This window comes from Camelus ferus, chromosome 3, assembly GCF_009834535.1.
Source record: "Camelus ferus isolate YT-003-E chromosome 3, BCGSAC_Cfer_1.0, whole genome shotgun sequence".
Taxonomy (NCBI): Eukaryota; Metazoa; Chordata; class Mammalia; order Artiodactyla; family Camelidae; genus Camelus; species Camelus ferus.
Window position 1 is genome coordinate 47,540,291 of NC_045698.1, and position 20,919 is coordinate 47,561,209.

General features: G+C 43.0%; 1 protein-coding gene across 6 annotated transcripts in view; it reads right to left on the minus strand.

The window, feature by feature from the left end:
- Positions 1 to 20,919, minus strand: part of ZNF366 (zinc finger protein 366) — a 266,082-nt gene that overhangs the window by 17,235 nt on the left and 227,928 nt on the right. For all 6 annotated transcript variants that reach the window (XM_032474051.1, XM_032474042.1, XM_032474055.1 and 3 more), the window contains one exon: positions 2,280 to 3,625. In XM_032474051.1, the coding sequence (XP_032329942.1) occupies positions 2,280 to 3,625 (1,346 nt within the window). The remainder of the gene's footprint in view (positions 1 to 2,279; positions 3,626 to 20,919) is intronic.

Genomic DNA, 20,919 nt, shown 5'->3' on the forward strand with positions numbered 1-20,919 from the left:
AGAATAAGTCGTTTAGCTAACCACTATTTCCTATAAAACCCATACTGCCTGGTGTCCATAGTGGCCTAAGGTGGGAGGGTTTCCAAGGTTCTCTCTGCCTATATATCCATTTCTTTAGTTTGGGACACAGTAAGAAAGTATCACTTCTCAATTCAGGTGAGCCCACGGCACTAAAGGGTGAGTTCATGTCTCTGTCCAGCCATTTACTGGCTGCATAAACTTAGAAAGTTCTTGTGGCCTTTCCTGGTGAAGGCTTCGTTCTCTCAAGATGAAGTGGTGGGTCATGAGAACCCGGGGACTCTTTCCAACTGTCTAGTCTAGATAATTGCAGATGAGTATGGAGTATGGAGTATGAGTATGGAGTTATGCTAATGAATAAATCTAAATTTTAATGTGCTCTAAGAAGATGAATTTTTTTTAATGTGTTGCACAGTCAAGCAGTGAGTTTAAAATTATGAAGTTAATGAAAACTATTTTCTTGATGGGCTTTACAATTTGTTTCAGCATCTTTCTTCTCCAGATTGTCTGTGGCTACGAGCCAGCTGTCCTGGGACTAAGCAGAAGTACCTACTTATCACTGTTTTTGGAATTCTCTAAAGAGAATTGTGTCCAAAGTAAAATTCATGTGTGGGTTGGCCTAGAACTCAAGTAAATGGGAGCCTGGACACAACTTTGGGAACAAAGGAAGCTGCTATGTCTTTAACAGGATCAGTGAAACCACAGAGAGGGGGCTTGCAGAGTTGCTGAAGGTGAAGGGAAGGAGGGGGTGGAGAAAGGGGAAGTCTTGACGGTGTTCAAGAGCAGAGATACTGGAGACAGAGATTCTGGATGACTTCTCCATACCTTGGCGTCTTTAACTGCAAAACTTGAGTCATGATACCCACGGCTAGCACTTTGGGTTGCTGAAGAGGATTACATGAGAAGTAGAGCACCTGGCACATAGCAAGTGCTCAACAAATACTACTTCTCACTGTTTGCGGATACTTTTAAGTAAAATGCATTTTGCTTTCTAATTCAAATGAGACCTGTTTCAGATACCAGGCTGTTTTCTCCACTTTGACTTCTTTTTTTTTTTTTACTATCTTAAAGAATTTTTGTATGTTCTAAAATGTATCTCCCATTCCTTTTCCACACATGGAGGAGTCCCTGAAATGAGCATATGGCTTCCCCAGTGGCTGACTCCCAGTTTAGGCTCTTTGTTGATGGCTCCTGTGCTAGGCAGGCACCTCCTAGCTGGAAAATGCCCCGTGCTAGGCCCTAGCCTATCAGATGAAACCCACAATGCCAGAGAAGAAATGTTATCCTGGCTGGGCAAAGCCCTCCACTGAACTTTTGGAATGAAAGAATGTTTTAGAAACTCCAGCTTGCTAGAAGTCTCTCCTGCCAGGAAAACCACTTGAGGTCAAGGGGGTGAGAGTAGAGGTCAGTGGGGGCAAACTTCCCCTCTCGGAAGCTGAAAGCAGACCAAGCTTAGCTGAGTAAGATTTCAGGACTGCGCTGGGACCCTGTATCAGTTCACCCTGAATGACTTCAGGGCTTTGGTTGCAAACTGGGCTGAACTTAAACCCATGGGCCTATATTTCTCCTTGAAGACCTGAGTTTGGGAAAGATAAAACCAAACCCGATGGATGAGAAGGCTCTCTCATGCTCCCCTTATAAACTACAGAGCACTGCAACCAACTAGGCAGAGGGTCAATGGGGGAGGCACAGGCCCTACTGGGCCCTCCAGGCTTCATTCCCCTCAGTGCCACCTGCAAATGAAGCAGCTGATGGAGAAAATAAACCAAAAGGTAGACACTGCTTCAGCTGACAAAGACCAAAAGAATTCTCTAGGATTCTCTAGAAGAAGGCTCTGATTAGTATCTCCTAAGTGCAAAGCTGGGTTTGGGTAGATAGGGGCTGATGACACACTCATGCTAGTGCCATGGACGAAGTTTCCAGAAACAGAATTTTAGGGATTCTGAGTGGCTAAGAAGCAACAGCACAAGGGCCAGCTGTTTCCTTCATCCTTCCTCACCCCCCTCTCCAAACCATCTGCATTATTTATTTCCAGGCCCACTTCAGACTCTAGAAGGCTAGAAGGAAAAGGGCTTAAAGGCTAGTCTCCTCCTTCTTCCCCATTTCAAGGCGAGGAAGGACATCAGGGCGCAGACAAGGGAAGCCTCCTGCCATGTGAGCGGTGGGGAGCAGCACAGGCCTGCCGGGCCCTCGTCCCCGGGGCTCTGCTTTTCTTCCTCGAGGCCCGGCCAGCCCCGCCCGCTCTGGGGCCCCCGCAGTACCTTGTGGGTGAGGGAGTGCTGCTTGAGGTGGTGGGGCTGCACGAACTCCATGCCGCACTCGGAGCAGATGTAGGGCCGGATGTCCTTGTGCTTCATCATGTGGTTCTGCAGCTGGCTCGGGTACTGGAAGGTCTTGTCGCACTCGGAGCAGTTGTACTGGATGGGGCCCCGGTGCGTGGTGAGGTGCCTCTTCAGCTGGGCCAGGGTGGGGAAGTCGAGGCCGCACTCCACACAGATGTTCTCCCGCCCGCTGGCGTGCTTGGCCTCGTGGGCCTTGAGCTCGCTGGGGTAGGCGAAGCCCCGGCCGCATACGCGGCAGTTGTGCGGCTTCACCTCGCTGTGCTGCATCATGTGGCGCTTCAGGTGGCTGGTCTGGGTGAAAGCCTTGTGGCACACTTGGCATTTGTGGGGCCGCATGCCCTGGTGGGTCAGCATGTGGGTGTGCAGGTGGCTGAGCTGTTTGAAGAGCTTCCCGCAGCGGCTGCACGCGTGCGGCTTGATGCCACTGTGGCCCAGGATGTGGGTCACCAGGTTGTACTTGGAGGTGTAGGACTTCTCGCAGGTGGGGCACTGCCAGCGCTTCTGCGCGCCGCCCACGTCCACGTAGTAACTGTCATCGATCTGCACGTTCACGTCCACCCGCTCCACCTTCTGCTTGGTCTCCTCGCTCTCCTGCGGCTCGGCTTTGCGGGGCAGCAGCGGTTCCGGAAGCTGCTTGGGGAGGAAGGTGTGTCGGCTGAAGGGGAAGGGCGAGGCCGAGGGCACGAGGAAGGGGAACACGAGGCCTGGGGGCACTTTGGGGTAGTAGGGGTAGGGCGTGGGAAGGAACGGAGCGGGTGTCGGCGGGGGCCACATGGTGCTGGGCTTCACCGGCTCCTGCTTGACGGCCTTGCCCCCCAGGTGCTCCAGGGTGCGGTAGAACTGGAAGCCCACGTTGCACAGGTCGATCATCCGGGAGTCGTACTTGGGACGCGGTGGCTGCGGGAAGAGCAGGGGGAGGTCCGGGGGACCCCGGTTCTTGCTCTCCTCTGGGTGCAGGGAAAGAGCAGCTTCTTCCGCAGGGTGGTTATAGGGCATCTTGGTGGGCATGCTCTTCCGTTTGCGAGACCCTCCTCCTTCAAAGACCCCGGGGAATCCGTCTAGGTCTCCTGGAGGAGGCTCATACCTGAACTGGGAAAACGGCCCCCGGAGAGCTTCCGGGAAAGGGTGTCTTGGGGGAACTTTTCCTCGGGAAGCCACTGGCTGCAGGCCGTGGGGAAAGGAGGGAGCCCTCTTCGCACCCAAACTGAAATGCACATCCTCATCTTTGACCATCTTCATTTCCTTCTGCATCCTTGACAATTTTCCTTTAAAGAGAAAAACTTACTGTTAAAAAAAATAAAAAATCCCCTTTTCCATTAAGGGTTTTGGCTAAATGTCAGTACTAATTTATGAAAAGCAATAGTTGTTTAATACCGAGTCTCATTTTATCCTAGGGCTGTTTAAAATACCACCTTGCCACCCCCCACCCCACGGCAAACCTGATTACTAATGTGGAAAGCACTGGCCCCTGGAGTGGGGCCCTAGGGTTCCAATGTAAATCCACGGTCACAAAATCATAGCTGGGGTCGGGTTGGGTATGAGCGGGCTGGATTGGGAAGAAATCCAAGAACCTACTGAGCCATTATCCCCATTTAAGATGAGGGTACCAAGGTCCAGAGAGGAGTGGCATGCTTGAGTCCCACAGCTACTCAGTGCACAAGTCAGAACTGGGACACATTCTGTGACTTTTCAGCCTGAGATGGAATTGTAACTGCCAAATCGTGATATAAATGTCTTTTAGGGTCATTTCTTCTCTGAGTGAACTGATTTCCACTGCTTCTCCCTGTCTTGGGAACTTTGCTGCTGGAGGATCAGGACACTCACGGCCACACAGGAGAAGCGACTTTACTGCTTAATTCAGATCTCAGACTTTCTGAGTATCCACCCCTAGCAAGGGGGTTGCTGGGGTATATGAAACAGATGAGATCAATGTGATTAAGAAAAGCATATAATCCAATGTTACGAAGTCAACCTGGCAATGTATACATTCTAATCTTCCAAATGAAGCAACTTCAGGAGGAAAAGTTCAACACTGTGCGTCTCTAAAACTGCACGTGTTGTCTCCTCCTCCACGCAGATGTCAGAATAAAGCTCTGTTGGTGACTCCTGTGGTACCTGCTATTTCCCTGCTGAGCCAGTTACTGTGTCCTGGTGACCACGTCACGTCTGTCTGGGAGAGCCTGTGGGGCCAGAGTCTAAACCAAGGCCATGCTTCCTTTCACACTTTTCCTTGCCAGTTTTCTGTCCTCCTCACAGGTGGAAAGAGCCACGTGGTTGACTTTACATTTCCAGTGAGGACCCTTTCTGCCCAAATTCTCTGAGCTTGAATGAGATTGGTCCCCTTTGCTTGGAAGAGGCTCCCACAGACCCAGTCAGCCTGGCCAGGCATCAGGTCTGGCCTCAGGCCACTGGAGACAGGGCTAGGATAGGTCCTGGACTAACTCTGGCTCCTGGGAATGACTGCAGAATGAGCGGTGAAAGGTGAGGGTGCTAGGGCTGAGAGGGCCAGTTAATTTCCTATAGTTCCTAATGAGACAAATGCAGTTTTTTTTTTTCATTTAAAAAATTTATTTATGTACTTATTTTACAATATATATTTTAAAATTGAAATATAGCTTTTTTTTTTTTCCTTTTTAAGACAAATGCAGTTTTTATAGTCTCTGGATATTCCCAAATCACATGTAGGTCTTTATGAGAGGTTTGAGAACTGCAGCACAATTAAAACCAAAATGGGTCTTTTTATATTGGATTATCAATTCATACACAAAAATCCAATTGAGAAAAAAATGTGCCCTTATTATATGAATATTTGGGCATTATTTAAAACTGTTGTGAAAGTGTTAGAGAACTAAAACATAACGTCTGTTAGTCTTTGCTTTGTGTTATGTGAGTGAGAAAATAGACCTGGCTTATCTTCTTTCCATGGTTTCGAGGACTTTGACTGTCAGAAAAAGGGAGGTCCAGCCCTGTGTCCTGTCCTTCCTCTGCTTCTTCCTAAAATTCTTACTGAAATTCTAGTTCTTCCACCACTGCTGCTTCAAGGACCAGGCACTTGTAGGAAGTGATGAAAACAGTAGGAGAATGAAATGTCTAGCTTTGTGAGTCAGGGAAGGGTGTGGGGACACTGTCTAAATGAGGGGAGTGGTGCTGATGCTATGAAGGGAACAGGATGAGGATGGAGAGGGCAGAGGCTCTTGGATGATTTTTCGGGTTTAATAGATCCTCTCTTGACTTGCAGTTCATTAGGTCCTAAGCCCTAGATTCATATACGGTTATAGAGGGGGTGGCCCTGGTCCACGAATTTGTTGCATCTTTAAAAATAACTGGCTTTCAGACAAGGCTAATGTGTCCTATTGGAATAAAGGAGGAAAATGGGAGCTCCTTTCTCTGGAATTTCACTTTGGCCGCTGTTACTTGTATATCCCCTTTGGAGATAAGATGCTATTTGCAAAAAGGCTGCCCAGACTGGAGAGAACTCTTCCAGGCTATAAGTGACTATGGCCATCCACAGCAGAGCCCATCCAAATGCAAACAGGTTCTGTTTTATTCCGATCTGGTTTAAAATGGCAGTGATTCCTACTTCATATTAGAGAGCTTGACTGGAGAATTAGTTAAAAAGAGACCTATCAGAACATAAGCCAGAATTTACTGAGTTTTTTTGTGTATTTTATTGTTAAAAAGTTGTTTGAAAGTGCATGGCTAATGGTGTCTGGTATCTTTATACCACATGCTGTATCATACCGGAAAGCTACTTACTTGGAAAGGAATGTTATCACTAATTTTGAAACTGAAGGTATTTCGGTGTATGCACATTATTATTGTCTTTGTTTAATATTTTTATTTTTAGTTGTGACATAGTCTAAATAATTGCCTCATTTCAATGTATTAGGAGTGACACACTTCTAATATAATGCTAAGTTCAAAATATTTATTTTCAGCGTTTGCATTTTCATTCTGTCCCCACTGACCTAGCAAAGCAAAGAAACATTGTTGAACAGAGACAATGTATTTTTTAACATAAATGGCAGAATTATGTCCCCCAAATCCGGAGCTACTTATGTACAATTTAATTCCCCCCTAATTTAATATGATAAAAATTTTCCCCCAGTTTCTGACTTGTACATGTACATACCCCAGTTCTAAAATAGTAGTCTGCCTGCTCTAGAGTAAGATCAGTAAGTCAAGAGGTTTCAAAAAACATTGAGATCCATCCATGGACACTTTCCCAGACCTGTAAAACAGCAGTCCCTTTCTGCATAAATATCTTAAGAAGCACTGCCAATCCCTACAGAGGTCAAGGAGAACTAGATCTACTTCCTCCTGAGCTTCTTGAAACATAAACCAGCTGTAGCTGCAGCTAGTTATTAATATCTCTGTCATTTGACCGCAGGGTGCCAGGGAGAGCCCTAGGGGGTTAACGAACTACACCTAAAAACCAAATCCATGTTGGTGGTGAGAGCGTCAAAGGGAAGAGCAGGTAAAGGATGCCTTCCTCAGGACATCATTTATCTTAAAATCAGTCCACTTAAAATGCTGAAAGTCCTCTGCAAAAAAATATTAACAGACTCCTAGAAAATCTGAATATGTGCCACCAACGTGCTCCACAGGGATCCATGACAGATGCAGGACTCCTATGCAGGAGGCAGGAGAAGCTTGGCGGCAGCGATGATCTGGTCAGGGAAGGGAGTGTGGGAACCACAGGGAACCCTGGCCAGTAATCTGTGACCACTCCCAGAAACCCAGCAGGTTAGAAGACAGTTCCCCACCAGGATGTGCTGAAACAATATGCAAAAATAAAGAACTGAAATTGTCAAAGTAGATAGCTATGGGAGAGTGCAGAGAGCATTGATTTGGAGTCTGAGGATCTGGGTTTGAATGCTGGCTTTGTGTGAGCAGATGTGGGAAAATGAGCAAGTTAATTTGGATGTTTGATTTTCTCATCCATGTAATGGGGGTTGGGGTATCCCCATGAGGTTGTTGGAGACTTAGAGTGTGTCTGTGAAAGTTTGTTAACACTGGATTGGGTGGTGCTTTTGATGGGTAAGAAAGAACAGATAGGAGAGGGGAGCTTGGGCTTGGGGTGATGATCAGTGGATTGAAGCCAACTGACATCATCTCTGTTTTCAAGCTGAATCTCTTGGTCAACAGTGACTGGCATCTGGGCCTCCTCAAAACCAAGACTTTACCCATTTACCCTGAGTTTGTCTTGTCACAGCAGTAAATGTGAACCAATCAAAGAGGCCAGAGGGTAAGGCCAGGATGAGTTTATTCAGTGCAGAGATCAGCCTTCTAGTTTAAGAACACTCTACCATCCTTTCTCTATGGCTCTTTCCTATTCCAGAGATCTCTTCGCACCTATGTTCATAACACAAGACTTTGGTTACAAAAGGGACTGAGGATTGGGTGGGGACAAAGGGGATTGGGTGGTCTTATGAGCTATTTTAGCCAGCCTGTAGGAAGCTGAGGAGTTGCCCCTAGTAATATCAGAGGTCACTCTCCTGGAGACAAGAGGGCTTATTTGTCAAACCCAAAGCTCAGATACTGGGACAGTCAGTCAGTGCTGGGTCAACACTGGCAAACCTGCTCTTGCAATTCCTGCTTGACTATGAGGGCAGAGATCGGGTCTATTTGATTCACTGTTGGGTTTCCAGTCCCCAGCATGATGCTTGGTACAAAGTAGATGCTCAGTAAACTGCTATGAGATGAAAGGAGGAATGAGTGGTTCTTGTTTTTAAAGTTTCCATATGGAACTTTAAATGTTTAATTTTATTTTACATTATTTAGATGGCAAGTGACTTTTGGGGGACATCCTTTGTTAGCTCATGAGCACAATAATAAATTCTCAGGTAGTTATTGTAGGGAGAACCCAATATACATACATTGTGTGTGCTCTTGTTTGGTTCAGTTCCCAAGGGCACCAGTTTCTGAATTGACCCTTGGGTTCAGGGTAAGCCCTAAATCCTGGCTATACTAATACTAGGGTACAAGGTTCTGGAACCCAGTCAGAAAACAGATGCCTGACAAGTTCAACGGGAAATAGAGGATAGAAAGAAAGACCCCTGGATTGAGACGGTGAAACATAAACTAGGGGTATGTGGTCATCCTGCACTCTCCCACCCAAAGAAAATGTTTCAGAAGTTAGTAGCGGTCTCCTGCTTTGTACTAATGTGCAGGTGGAGAGAGGGAGAGGTCTTAGAATAATCATGCATATTCATTGCTATAGTCAGAGAATGTTCCAGGCTTCCTTGTGTATACTCAATCACCAAATCAAAAGGCTGTAAGTCAGGAAGCACATGAGTTGAGGAGGAAAATATTGGGTTGATCTGAGTTAGAATAATCTGGGACTCAGGATGTCTTCTCTAACAGGTATTATCCATGAAAGTTAGTTATGAGGAAATGGGGAATGAATGGATTTTAAAAACAAAAACAAAATCTCCTCTTTGAACCATAAAGATCAACTAGAAATGTGAAGCTTAACCAAGATGAAACTACATTTAGTTTGGGGAAAAAATTCTTCTAATAATGCCCTTTAATTGGGAATTCACCTACTGCACCAAAATATAAATATTCCCCAGATAAAGTTACTGGTATTTTGTGGTTCTCATTGGAACTGAAGGTCATTCCAGTAAGTGCTATTAGTAGAGCCGCTGTGAGTCAGCACACCAGGGGCAAATCTACTCATCTCCAGTCCACAGCACTGATTTCTGTTTATCCTGAAATTCATGAAAGAATATATTCTCTCACATTCTTTACTCCTTAATGGTTTCCATAACTCCTTAAATGTTTCATTGAAAAACATTACATTTTACTGTTGGAGATACTGGCGAGAGTGGCACTTTACCTACGTGGTCAGCCCTGGAGCTCTGCCCTCAACAAAAATGTAAGCAGGGAGAAGACATAACTCGAGGAAAAGTTTAAGAATAAGAAGTGGTGGTGAGAGCAGCAAAGTTGTGGAGGATAACAGGAAGGCAGGATGAAAAATATATAGACTGACTGCCAACCTCTCTCTGTTCATACAAAGGGATCTTGTTACAAGTTTCCTCCAAAGTGGGATTTTATTGGCTCACCTGTTTCATTCCGAATTTGTGATAACAGGAAAGAGACTTTGAGTCTTAGAATGAAACATTCTAATGATTCAACATAATTGTCTTAATATAAATAGAGTTGTACTGCTGGGCTCCTTATGCAGATGTTTGGCAAGTAATGATTCAGCCTTGCATTCCTGCCATTGGCAGGAATAGAAGGATCTCTGTGTGCATCTGGTAGGGAGAGCAATATGTTCTAAGGAAATAAATGGTCTGCCTTGTCCCTCCCTAGGTTAGTGGATGAGGTAACCAGATGCCTGGTAGCCAGATCCCAGGGCCCCTCTGGATGCCCTTGTGGCCCCTATTTAACTTATAAACCCAAAGTCCTTGCATTTTGCTATTAATAGGAATCTGTCACCCCATGGCATGAGCTAAGTTTCCTAGGGTTGGTCAGAAAATATTAATTGGTGATGAGACTTGTTCACATGTGAAGTAGTCAGTTGAACTCACATCATTTATTTTTTTAAAGTTCCTAAATACCACCAAGATATAACATAAAGTCAAGTTTAGTTCTCCATTGTTTAAATTGTCCAAAATAAGTATGCTTCTATACCATTTACCTATAGATGTAGATGTGTTTTTAAAGAGCTCTTTTTAAAACAACAACCACAAATTCAGCTACTAACTTGAGTAGGTTAAATGGATACAGGTTTCATTTAGGAAAGTGCTTAATGGCTGGGTCTAGTTTCTGGAAAGCAGGAGTAAAAATAACTACTTGAGCACTGGAATAGCTGCTAGCATGTTGAGGTTATCACTGCCCTCGTGACTCATTTAAAGGAAGGAAATGATTTGGAGGTATGACTTAGCAATTCTCTTTCCCAACTCTCAGAGCTGATATACCTCTTGTAGATGGGGCTCCAGTTGAAATGTTAGACTTTTTCTCTCAATTTCTTTCTTATATCCTTAGAATATATCTCAGTTTTATTGTTGTTGTTGCTTTATGTTCATAGATCAAGTAAACTTGATACACCATTTGCAGCTAAGCAAATATATACATGTTTGTTCAACAGCTTCATTTTGTCCATCTCTGAGAGTGACAGCACATTTGGTCTGGTGGAAATGTATCCAATCATATGCATATGACATATAAAGAGAGTTACTGGGTTTTAAGAATTTGATATTCTAAATTCCTCCTCTATCCAAAGAGGAGACTTTAAAATATGTAAGATACCAGCTTGAGTTTTTTGGGAAGTTTTTTTTTTTTTTTTTTTTTGCATGTTTTCTATTCAGCAAGAAGATTGTGGGGCAGGGATTGCACATTAAGTTACTCTTAAAGGTGTTCTAATCTTTGGCCCTGTTTGCATGTTCAGCAAACAATCTTCTATCATTGCTCCAACAGTGGACAAGATCATTCTGGTGATTAGAAAATATACTCCTAACCCCTGTCATTTAATAGATTGACATTCAGGTCCATTGATCATTCTTGTGAATGAATCAATTCTTCTAAGACTGATTAACTGAGTGCTCTTACAAAATGGAACTCATGAATCTCCAAATCCACAGACCAAATCCTGAGTGATGGCAGCCCCACCACCAGATGCTATCCCATGAAGTCTACCCGAGCAGCCAACTGCCTTCTTTCTCTGATACCTTTCATTCGATGTATTAGCCAGACTGCCAAGATTCTGCAGGGCAGGAGGTGGGAAAAAAACCTCACCTACTGGACATGTTATGGGAACTTAGAGGTGAATCTTTCCTTTCCACCATAGCTAGAAGAAAGTCCCTCACTTCTCTGAAGTCTATCACATTTGTCTGACGTTCCACTCATTGACTGGGTCCTGTGCTGCTAGTTACATTTCTGTGTGGATGGGTGTCTTATATTTCTAACAGAATCTGATAGAAAGTCAGAAATTTGCCTGGTGTCTTATATACTGTTGGGATCCAATATTACTTGGGAATTTATTTGACAAATGCCATGTTCTAGCTTGCTCTTGCTCCCTGATCCCAGGCAGAATATTGCTGTTACCTGAAAGAAGGAATAACTGTTTTACTTGACCTGTCCCAATCCATCTCAAGCCAATTTCATATCCATAAACTGCCAAGAACATCTCCAGTGAGGAAGGGGATTTAGCTGAGATGTGGCAATGACTGGGGCTGTGCTTTTCAGAAAGCATGGCCCCCTCTGCTTTACACTGGCTCAGAATCTTTGGCCAGTATGTGCCATATTCCTTTGACTTGGAAGTGAGAATGTCCTATTACACTGAAATAATAGGAATGAATGTGGGAGAGCTCTGGAAATGCCCAAGGGGACAGTGATCAAATGCCACTGAGACTCTGAGGGAGTGTGTCACCGTAGAGTACCACAAGCCCACGTTCTAGCAAACAATATCCCAGGAGGCAGGCCACCACCATCTTTCTCACTTACTCAACAATTGCACATGACCCCATGACCCTCCTGGCAATCTTCATTTGCTTTGTGGAAATGCCCATCCTGACTGACAGATGGATCTGTGACCTCATCCTTTCTTTTTATTTTTATGTGAGTAGAATTCCTGCTCTATTTCTGCCTTCTGACGACTAATCACTCTTCATCCTGGATACCTTTTCCCCTTTATACTTTTTAGTTTGTGCTCTTCTCATTGACTTGCTTCATGTTGATTTTCCTATTGATTCTGCTCACTAAAATCACTCTTAGAAAACATATGTACTTATAAAATATGTAGACTTGTCTCCTCATGTATTTGTACCCATAGCCTATTTCCAAGAAATACAGGAATCTCATAATATTAGTTGCCTCTGGGGAGGAAGACTACATGGCTGGTGTAGGAAGGCTTGGGAGACTAACAGCCAGATTACCAACTTTCGGAGGGACCATTCCCATCATAGTCTGTGGAAGGACCTCTGCAATTGTGTAGTTCCCCAGATGAAGAGGAGACTTAATTGTATACCCTTTCGACTTACATCTTTGTATACTGTGACTGACTTAGCTATTCAAATACTTGCATTTAAACTATAGAAATAAATACTGTTTCAAACAGCGAACACTCAGACAAAATTAGTCTTAAGACCCCTCTTCCTTTTGAGAGCTGAAGAATTTTCTTAAAGCATCTCTTGGACTCTTCATTTTTCTACCCAATGTCTTTTTTATGGCCTTGGCAGAATTTACCCTGGTTTGTACTTTAGGCATGCAGCTTTATGACCTAGGCTTCTATCATCAAAGAAACAAGTATAAGTAACTGCAAAGACCACATTAAGAAACTCAGATGTGTATAAGTCACAAGTAAACTACGTTCAAAATTTGTAGATACTGACAGGCATATGCAGAATAAACAAGATTATGCTGTATAGCACAGGGAAATATATACAAGACCTTGTGGTAGCTCACAGCAAAAAAAAATGACAATGAATATATGTATGTTCATGTATAACTGAAAAATTGTGCTCTACACTGGAATTTGACACAACATTGTAAAATGACTGTAACTCAATAAAAAAATGTTAAAAAAAAAAACTACATTCAACCTTGAAAGTTCAGATGAAGAGGAGTCTGATTTGAAGATTCACAGTAATTACAGAATCACAGTGCACATATGACTAATTCAGTTTCTCTGTTCTACCCACTCCTCAGTTTTTCCTTGGCTCCTTCCCCAGTTCTGAGAAGGAACTCTAAGATGCTATGGTTGAGATTCTTGGATTTGGGGCAATGTCAGGTCCTCCCTCAGGGCCTCATGATAATTAACTTAAAAGCTTCTTTCAGGACTAAAAGTCTGATCCTATTTCTGCCACTGCAGAGTCATAAAATGTCAAAGCACAAAGCCTGTTCCAGCTCTCAGGTAGAATTAGTGCCTCCTTCCTCTCAGCTCCCTGAGTCTATACCCACGCCCTTGATGCAGTTTCCTCCCAGGTGTTGCAACAATCTGCCTCCCCAAACACTGTGGTCCTTTTGAGGTCAGGACTAATTCCCAAACTTTTCTGTGTCTTCCCTGCCTTGTACAAGGACTGGTACTTACTAACATTTCTAAGTGATCCATTTTCAGATTGCAATAATTTTCTAGCCTTAAAAAGATTTTATTCTGTTTTTAAATGTAATAATGTCTAATTATTTGTTATTGCTTCAGCGTATCTCTGATTCTGGGATTTTTCTTTATCAGTTTCTCCTTTCTAATAAGTTCTCTCTCATCCAACCCAAATGTTAACTTCATGCATAGGGAAAAAAAAAAAAAAGACTAAAAAGACAGTTTGTCATCACCTTCCACCTTGACCATTCATTCTTTGGCGGTTTTTACAAAATCTTGTTCATTGTTCCTTGAAAATGACTATTAGCTTCTCTCCCTCTTCCCATTCCCATATCTAGGACTCAAGTTCAGGTGCCCACTGCATCACTCCTAGATTACTATCAAGAGTTTCCATTCTACTCTTCCAGATCATCCTTCTTCCTTCCAAAGCCCTTGAATACCAATCCCAATTCCATCTTTTGAAAATTCATCACTTTTTCTAAGACTCTGTTCAGGATTCTACAACAATGGTGTATAGAGATGCTATTCAGTGTGTGTAGAGATTGCTAATTGCCACTACAATATCTATTCCCCCTTCTTCCTTAAGAAATAGAACCCTTGGTTTGGCTTGTGGTGACAATGTGCTGCCCAAAAAACTTACTTTCCCAGGCATCCTTTCCGTTAGGGGTGGCCTTGTGCCACAGTTCTGGCCAATGAGACGTAAACAGAAGGCTGCTAGGAATTTCTGAGAAAGCTTTTGCATTCCTAACGCAGAAAATACCCACTTTATCCTTTCCTGTCTCTTCTTTCTGCCTGAAATGTGGATATGAGGCTGGAGGTGGAGCAGCTTTATTGGAATTGTGAAGCAATAAGGTTAATGACAATGCCTCCCATAAAGTATGGCAGAGGGTGCCAGCCTTCTTGTTACTGGAGAAAATGAATCCTTTACTTGCTTAAGAAAATGTATTCAGAGTTCTGTGGCTTGTAGCTAAACATATTCTCCATCTGATACACAGAGCAAATCAAATGTAAATTCCTCTCCCTGACCTTCATAGTCCTTTATAAGCATATCCAACTCAATTCCCTTTTTCTCTGAAGCCCTCTCAACCCCAGTCAGGCCAGGCTTTCACTCTTCTCTCCCCAGGGGAAACGAATTTCTACCCCTTTGCCCTTGCTTAGACTGGTTGGTCATCCAGGAATATTCTTTCCATTGATCCACTTGTTCTTCCAGATTGACCTTAAATTCAGCTTCTTCCCGGAAGCTATTCTTTTCTATTCTTATGCCCAATTGTCTCTCCCTTCTTTCAAATCTTATTGCATCATCCCATGGAGCCCTGGGTTAAATGCAGTGTTTTTCCTTGTATTAAACTCTGATTATTTCAAACTTTGGTTTTGTTTTCCCAACCAGTTCACAAGCTGCTTTCAGCCTGGGATCCATACTCTTCTATCTCCATCATACCTTGCGTGGCACCAGTTGCCACGGAGATACCCAGTACAGAGCTGTTGCTTGGTTGGGATTCTCTTACTATGTATTGCTATGTCTGCTTTTTAAAACAGATTTGTCTGTGGCTTTAAGAGCACATGTGAATTTGGGTTGTATTTCCATCTGGTAAATTAATATTACCATTGGTTGCCAGTTCAGAATCAGTGTGAATTAATTTGCCATGTGGAGAAACTTGTAGCAGCAAACATTATTACTGGGGGTTCTTTATTGTGAACATTATGTTGTATTCACACATTGTTGATAGCACATTTATTGGTATTGAGGATCAACCTCCAACCCCTTAAATCTGGGTTTTCGTTACCAAGAGGATGTGAGATTCAGACTCTTTGGTACCCATTTCTCTCTGTCTCAGAAGCACTACAAAGGCCAGGTAAAGGGCTCGACTTGGGTGAGAAGCCACACATCTGCTCTCAGGCACCTGCTGTGAGCTGGGGCAGGGTGGCCACAGTGGGCAGAGCCTGCCCAGAAGCCTCCTCGGAGGGCAGGATTCCTCTGCTGAAGGCAAAGGAAGAAAAGAGAGAAGAGGGGAAAACATCACTGTGGATTAAACCTCTGAGGGCTTAATTACTCTTCTAAGAAACTGAAATAATCGCAAGACATATCTTGGACAGTTCCGTGTCCTACCTTAGGCATTTCAACTGTGAAAATCAAAAAGGACATTAGTGTGGGGAGGAGGTGTCCAAATTCAGAAATGAAGGTTACTGCAACTTCTCGATTTTCCTCGCTAATTTTTCTTCAATGAGATATCACCACATTCATATCCTCACTTTCTTCCTCCCTGTCTCAAACATGCACGCACATATGAGTACACATACAAGTGTTGCTATATTCTGTGTGTATATATTATATTAACAAAATAGCAGTACAGCCATTATGGAAAACGTGCAGGTAACCTAAGAAGTTAAAAACAGGACTACCATATAATCCTGCAATTCCACTGCTGGGTACACGTAGAGAAAATTATTCACAATAACCAAGGTATGAAAACAATCTAAGTCTATCTAAAGTTATATAATCTTGAGTTACAAATATCCCCATCTTCCAGCTTTCTCTTTCACAGTCCGAGCCTTATCTTCCTGGTAGGACTATCAGAAAATACTTGGGCACTCATTTATTTATTCTTTGTCTCACCCCACTGGATTGTAAACTTCATGAGACCAGGTACATTGCCTATGCTCTTCACTGTTGTACCCACCTAGAAGAGTGCCTGGCACATAGTAGGTCAACACATTAGAATTATTTGGGAAGTTTTAAACATGTAACAGCCCCCGCCACATACCCCTAAAAAAATGCAATGCCTAGACCCCTCCCCAGACCTATATTGTATTGGGATCTCTAGGGGCAGGGCCCATGTAAGGATCTGGTGCTTTTTTAAGAGCTCTGTAGGTGATTCTCATGGCTAGTTAAGGTTGAGAACTACTTTAGGGAAGTGCTCGATACAGAGCCTATACATTAAAGGAAGCATGAGTGGGCATGGGGGTGGGGGTGGAAGAGATTCTGATGGAAGACTCCCTGTGATTTGCAGTCATCCCTGCCTTTCCACCATCCACCCAACCTCCTAGTGATGGGGTGTGGGAGTGAGGAGAAGATTCTTCTACATGCCAAGGCTGAGTTGATGAAGTACACCTATGGCAATGGCCATTTTGGGGTCCAGGTAATCCACAAAGAAAAGCATTCTAGACAGGTCATGCTGTATCTGGTTGGGGGCAGAGGGTGGGCACCAAAGTGCACTTTCTGTACACATATGAGTCATAGGCTAGAGAACCTTCCCTCCACCCTTTTTCTCCTCCCAGGGCTCCACCCCACACCAAGGCCCTGCTCAACCACCTTGCAAGAAGCTGGACTGGAGATTTGCACTCACCCCCAAACCCCCACCACAGAGATGGTTCTTTTTGGCTCTTCTAACCTGCAAAGGTTGACAATGAGGAAGAGGATACAAGATTTTTCTCCCTGCATGACTATGATACTTCTGAAAGATTGAGCTGTGGGATTTTTTTTTTTTCACTTCTCTCTTGGAAATCACCTCCATATGTTGATTGGACTGAAGGATAAGACTTCTTCTTTACACTGAGAAAGCATTTCCCACTATATTTAGGAGGCTAAGTAGGACGGCTATTTTTTCAGCCTCCTTAATGGCTTTCAATGCCGTTTGTCAAGGTTGGTTTTCTTTAAAACATTTTAAAAATTTTTCTAAAAATAAACAGCTAAATGTAAAATCTTCCCTTGTACTTTGATTGATGGTTCACACATTTTGGAATATCTAGCTCATAGTTTTAGGAGGAAACAGCTGGTATTCTTGACATTAAATTCCAGTAAAACTCCTCATTCAATTCCCCCTCTCCCAGATAGGATACACAGACTATTGGGAAACGTCCAATGACACTGATCCAAATGTCCACATTAAGCGTGGAGGAAAGGTAGAGTATGCTTTTAATATCTGGAAGCTGAGCTAATGGCATTGAAATGACTGATCTTAAGAAAACATGATTATGACTAGAAAGGGTGACTGTTGTAGCTGCTGTAGATATTGGCATGGGGGATCTTTGAAACTAGGGTAAACAGATTTTTGTTCCTGGGTCTGTGTAAGTGTTTCACCGCAAGGGCTTCGCCGTAAATCAATGGTGTAAGCAGTAATAATGAAAGCTAGCGTTAACTGAGGACTCACCATATGCAAGGCTTAACATGGATTACCTGTTCAATCACTACTATTATTATCCTTATTTTATAGATAAGGAATTTGAGACATAATGAATATGAATGATTTGTCTGAGGTCACATGACCTGGAGGTAGTAACTCTTAGCCAGTGGTTGGCAAACTTTCATGGAAAAAGATTCAGAGAGTAACTATGTTTGGCTTTGTGAAGCCTACTATCTCCATTGCAAACATTCTACCCTGCTGTTGTAACAAAGGCAGCTACAGTCACCATGTGGACAAATGGGAGTGACTGTGTTCCAATAAGACTTTCTTGAAGATACATATATATTTATAGGGAGAGAGAAAGAGAAAGAGAACTGGAAGAAAAAAATTTAAAAATTAAATTAAAAACGGTTAAATTAAGTTTAATTTTAAAAGCTAATGTATATTTGAAAAAAACAGAAACATGAACCCTTCATTTACAAAAACAAGTGGCTGCTGGACTTGGTCCTCGAGCTGTACTTTGCTCGCTCCCGCTCTTAGTCATGATGCTAAGCTCTCTCGAGGCCTGATGCTGGGCTCTTTTACCTCAATAATCCTCTTTCAAGATCTTCTACATTTACATATGAGCTATAGCAAACACTCATTGAGCCTACTTATACAATGACCTACGAGCAAATAATTGTGATTTTTTTTAATGAGTCATATTCTTTAATGGCAGCAAGACTCTAAATGTTATGATGGGAAAGGGCTTTTGGATGAATGGAATTATTAGCTAACAAGGACCCTACAGAGAGGAAAGCCTCCATGTGCATCTTAGCTCCCAGGAGCTTGTAAGCTGGAATGGTGGGGGAGGAGCTGGGCTTCGCAGCATCCACTCAGTGCCAGACCCTGGGCAGAGGCTTTTCATGCTCCTTGTGTCCTCAGAATGTCTATATACCACTCCTTCCAAACAGGTTTCATAGAGGCCCCCAAAACACAACAGCAACAACAGGAAGAACCGAAGAATATAGAGCACTATATCATTTAATTCCCAGATCAATCCTGCAAGACAGTCACCATTATTCCATTTTAGAGATGAGGAATACAAGCTCAGAAGGCAAGTCATTTGCCTGAGGTCAGAGAGCAAATAAGTGACTGAGCTGGCCTTTGACTCAGACATGCCCAATTTCTTTGCCTCTACATCTTTCAATTGGCCATGCTACCCCTTGGGAGTGGACTGCACACCTCACCTTACTTCATAACTCAATCACTGAGTGAGTTTGAAAACTCAGTTCAACTTGAAATTCTGTTTACTTCTAATCTGTAAAAATAAGGATAGGAAACCGTGGTATATGCTACTTGCTTGACATAGTTGATAAGATAGTCAAACAAGGTGAAGTACGTGAAAGATCCTTGCAGAGGGTGAAACTCTGCCAAGGTGGCATGGTGGCATGTGTCAGGGAACCGGTCAGAGTTGCGGTGAGGCAGCAGCCTTCACCTCGTTACCACACTGCTGGCCACTGAAAGGGTTCCCCTGCCCCCAGGGGACCCTGGACCACTGAATCATTCAGATTGTCCAAATCTGGGGAGGAAGTGACACCCCCCAAAATCCCCTGAAATCATCCCAAAGCTCAAGAATTTGGAAAAGGTTAGAGAGTAGTCATCCAATTTCTATTCACATAAATGACTCTTATAAATGCACACGTGTCATTGCCATCCCTCCCCACACTGCCTTCCTCCCAAGAGAACTCCCTCCTACTTCTATTCTTCTAGTTTCAAAAGGGGCTCTTTATTCTCAGGATAAGTGTAAATCCAACCCTTTCTTCTAGACTAAATAGCCAACTTGTTTCAACGATGTGGTAGGGAACGTGGTGTGAGACAGCTCTCATGGGTCTTTGCCTCAAACCTGTGACCTTTCAAAACTCTTGGCTAAAAGTTAGAAACTAGAGAGGTGGAATAGCTCAACTACATTGGGGAAAAATTCCTGTATGTCAAAAATCATATAGAATTAAAAAGGAAATTGCAAACTGGAAAAATATTTGCAACACAGGACATGGAACTAGTATTATTCAATATATAAGATCTTCTACAAATCAATCACAAAAGTGACTACTTACATTGGAAAACTGGGCAAACACCATCAAAAGGCAATGCACAAGAACAATTCTAAAGACAAATTAAAAAACTTTTTGGGGGCTAGTTTCAAGTAACACCAGATATCCAGCTCTTATGGAATCATCAATAATGGAAATGTCTAGACAAAACATACAGGATTATAGCTGGCATATTTAAATTGTGTGTGTGTGTGTGTGTGTGTGTGTGTGTGTGCATGTGCACACATGGGTGTATGTAATCTCTCTCGATAAACCTGCCTGAGACATTTTGGATGACTAGAGAGAAGGATATTGGAGATAAGGCCTAAGTCTCACCTAAGGCAAAATCACACAGGAGAAAAATCCATTCATGAAACACACTCATCCTAATGCAAATGATAATTCATGAATAGAGACTGAAACCAGTGTGAAGGACTGGTTTCAGTGTGTGTGAAGGACTGTCATACAATAAAAATTGTATGACAAATTGATGAGGTAGTGAGAAAAAGCCAATTAGGATACTGATGGGCCTGTTCTGAGACTCTGAATGCTACAAGACCGAATCTAGAAGATTCTGGGTAAGGAATATTTCCATGGAAGGGTTAGCAAAAGAAAGAGTTCTTTTAAGTGCTTTCCCATAACCTATGTTATGTTCTTCGGAGCTTGTTGACTTTGAGTGGTTGGGAATGACTTGATTTTGATTGATCTCAGTTGCTCTATGGAGTTTGCTCTCTCTCTCCATTACCACCAACAGGCTGATTCTGTTAGATCATTAACCTTCTCTGGCTTTCTTATAAAAATGGTACATTTTATAATATCATTTAATAGGGCATTTGAGAAATGGCCCCTTTCAAGTTTCCATCTTCATTTGTACTGGTTGAAGAAATGGTGAGGCTAACTTAAGACAGAACTAAGCACCTTTCTCCTGAAGGTCTCTCCTGGTAAGAGGTAGCTCATTTTGATCCATTTAATAATAACAAAAATATGAGCAAATTCAGTTTAGAGTTCAGGGAATTGCCTGTAATTTCTAAAACCTTTGAGTTTCAGCTACTCTGTAAGAATTGATGGGAAATTCAGCATGAGTGGAGAATGCTACTTAGAACTTCTTAGGGAGAATCAAGCAAGCCGCACTTAAGAGTGTCCCTTGGCATATCTTATTATAGAAGGAACGAGTCCTGGGCCAATTCATGTTTTCTGAACTTCACATGAACAGTGTGTGGGATATTCGAAGAAGGAAAGAGCACCACAAAATTGATAGGTGACTCAGCTCTCTCGGTGCTGTCTAAGCTACTGGCAAATGACAGGCATAATACAAAGCCCACACA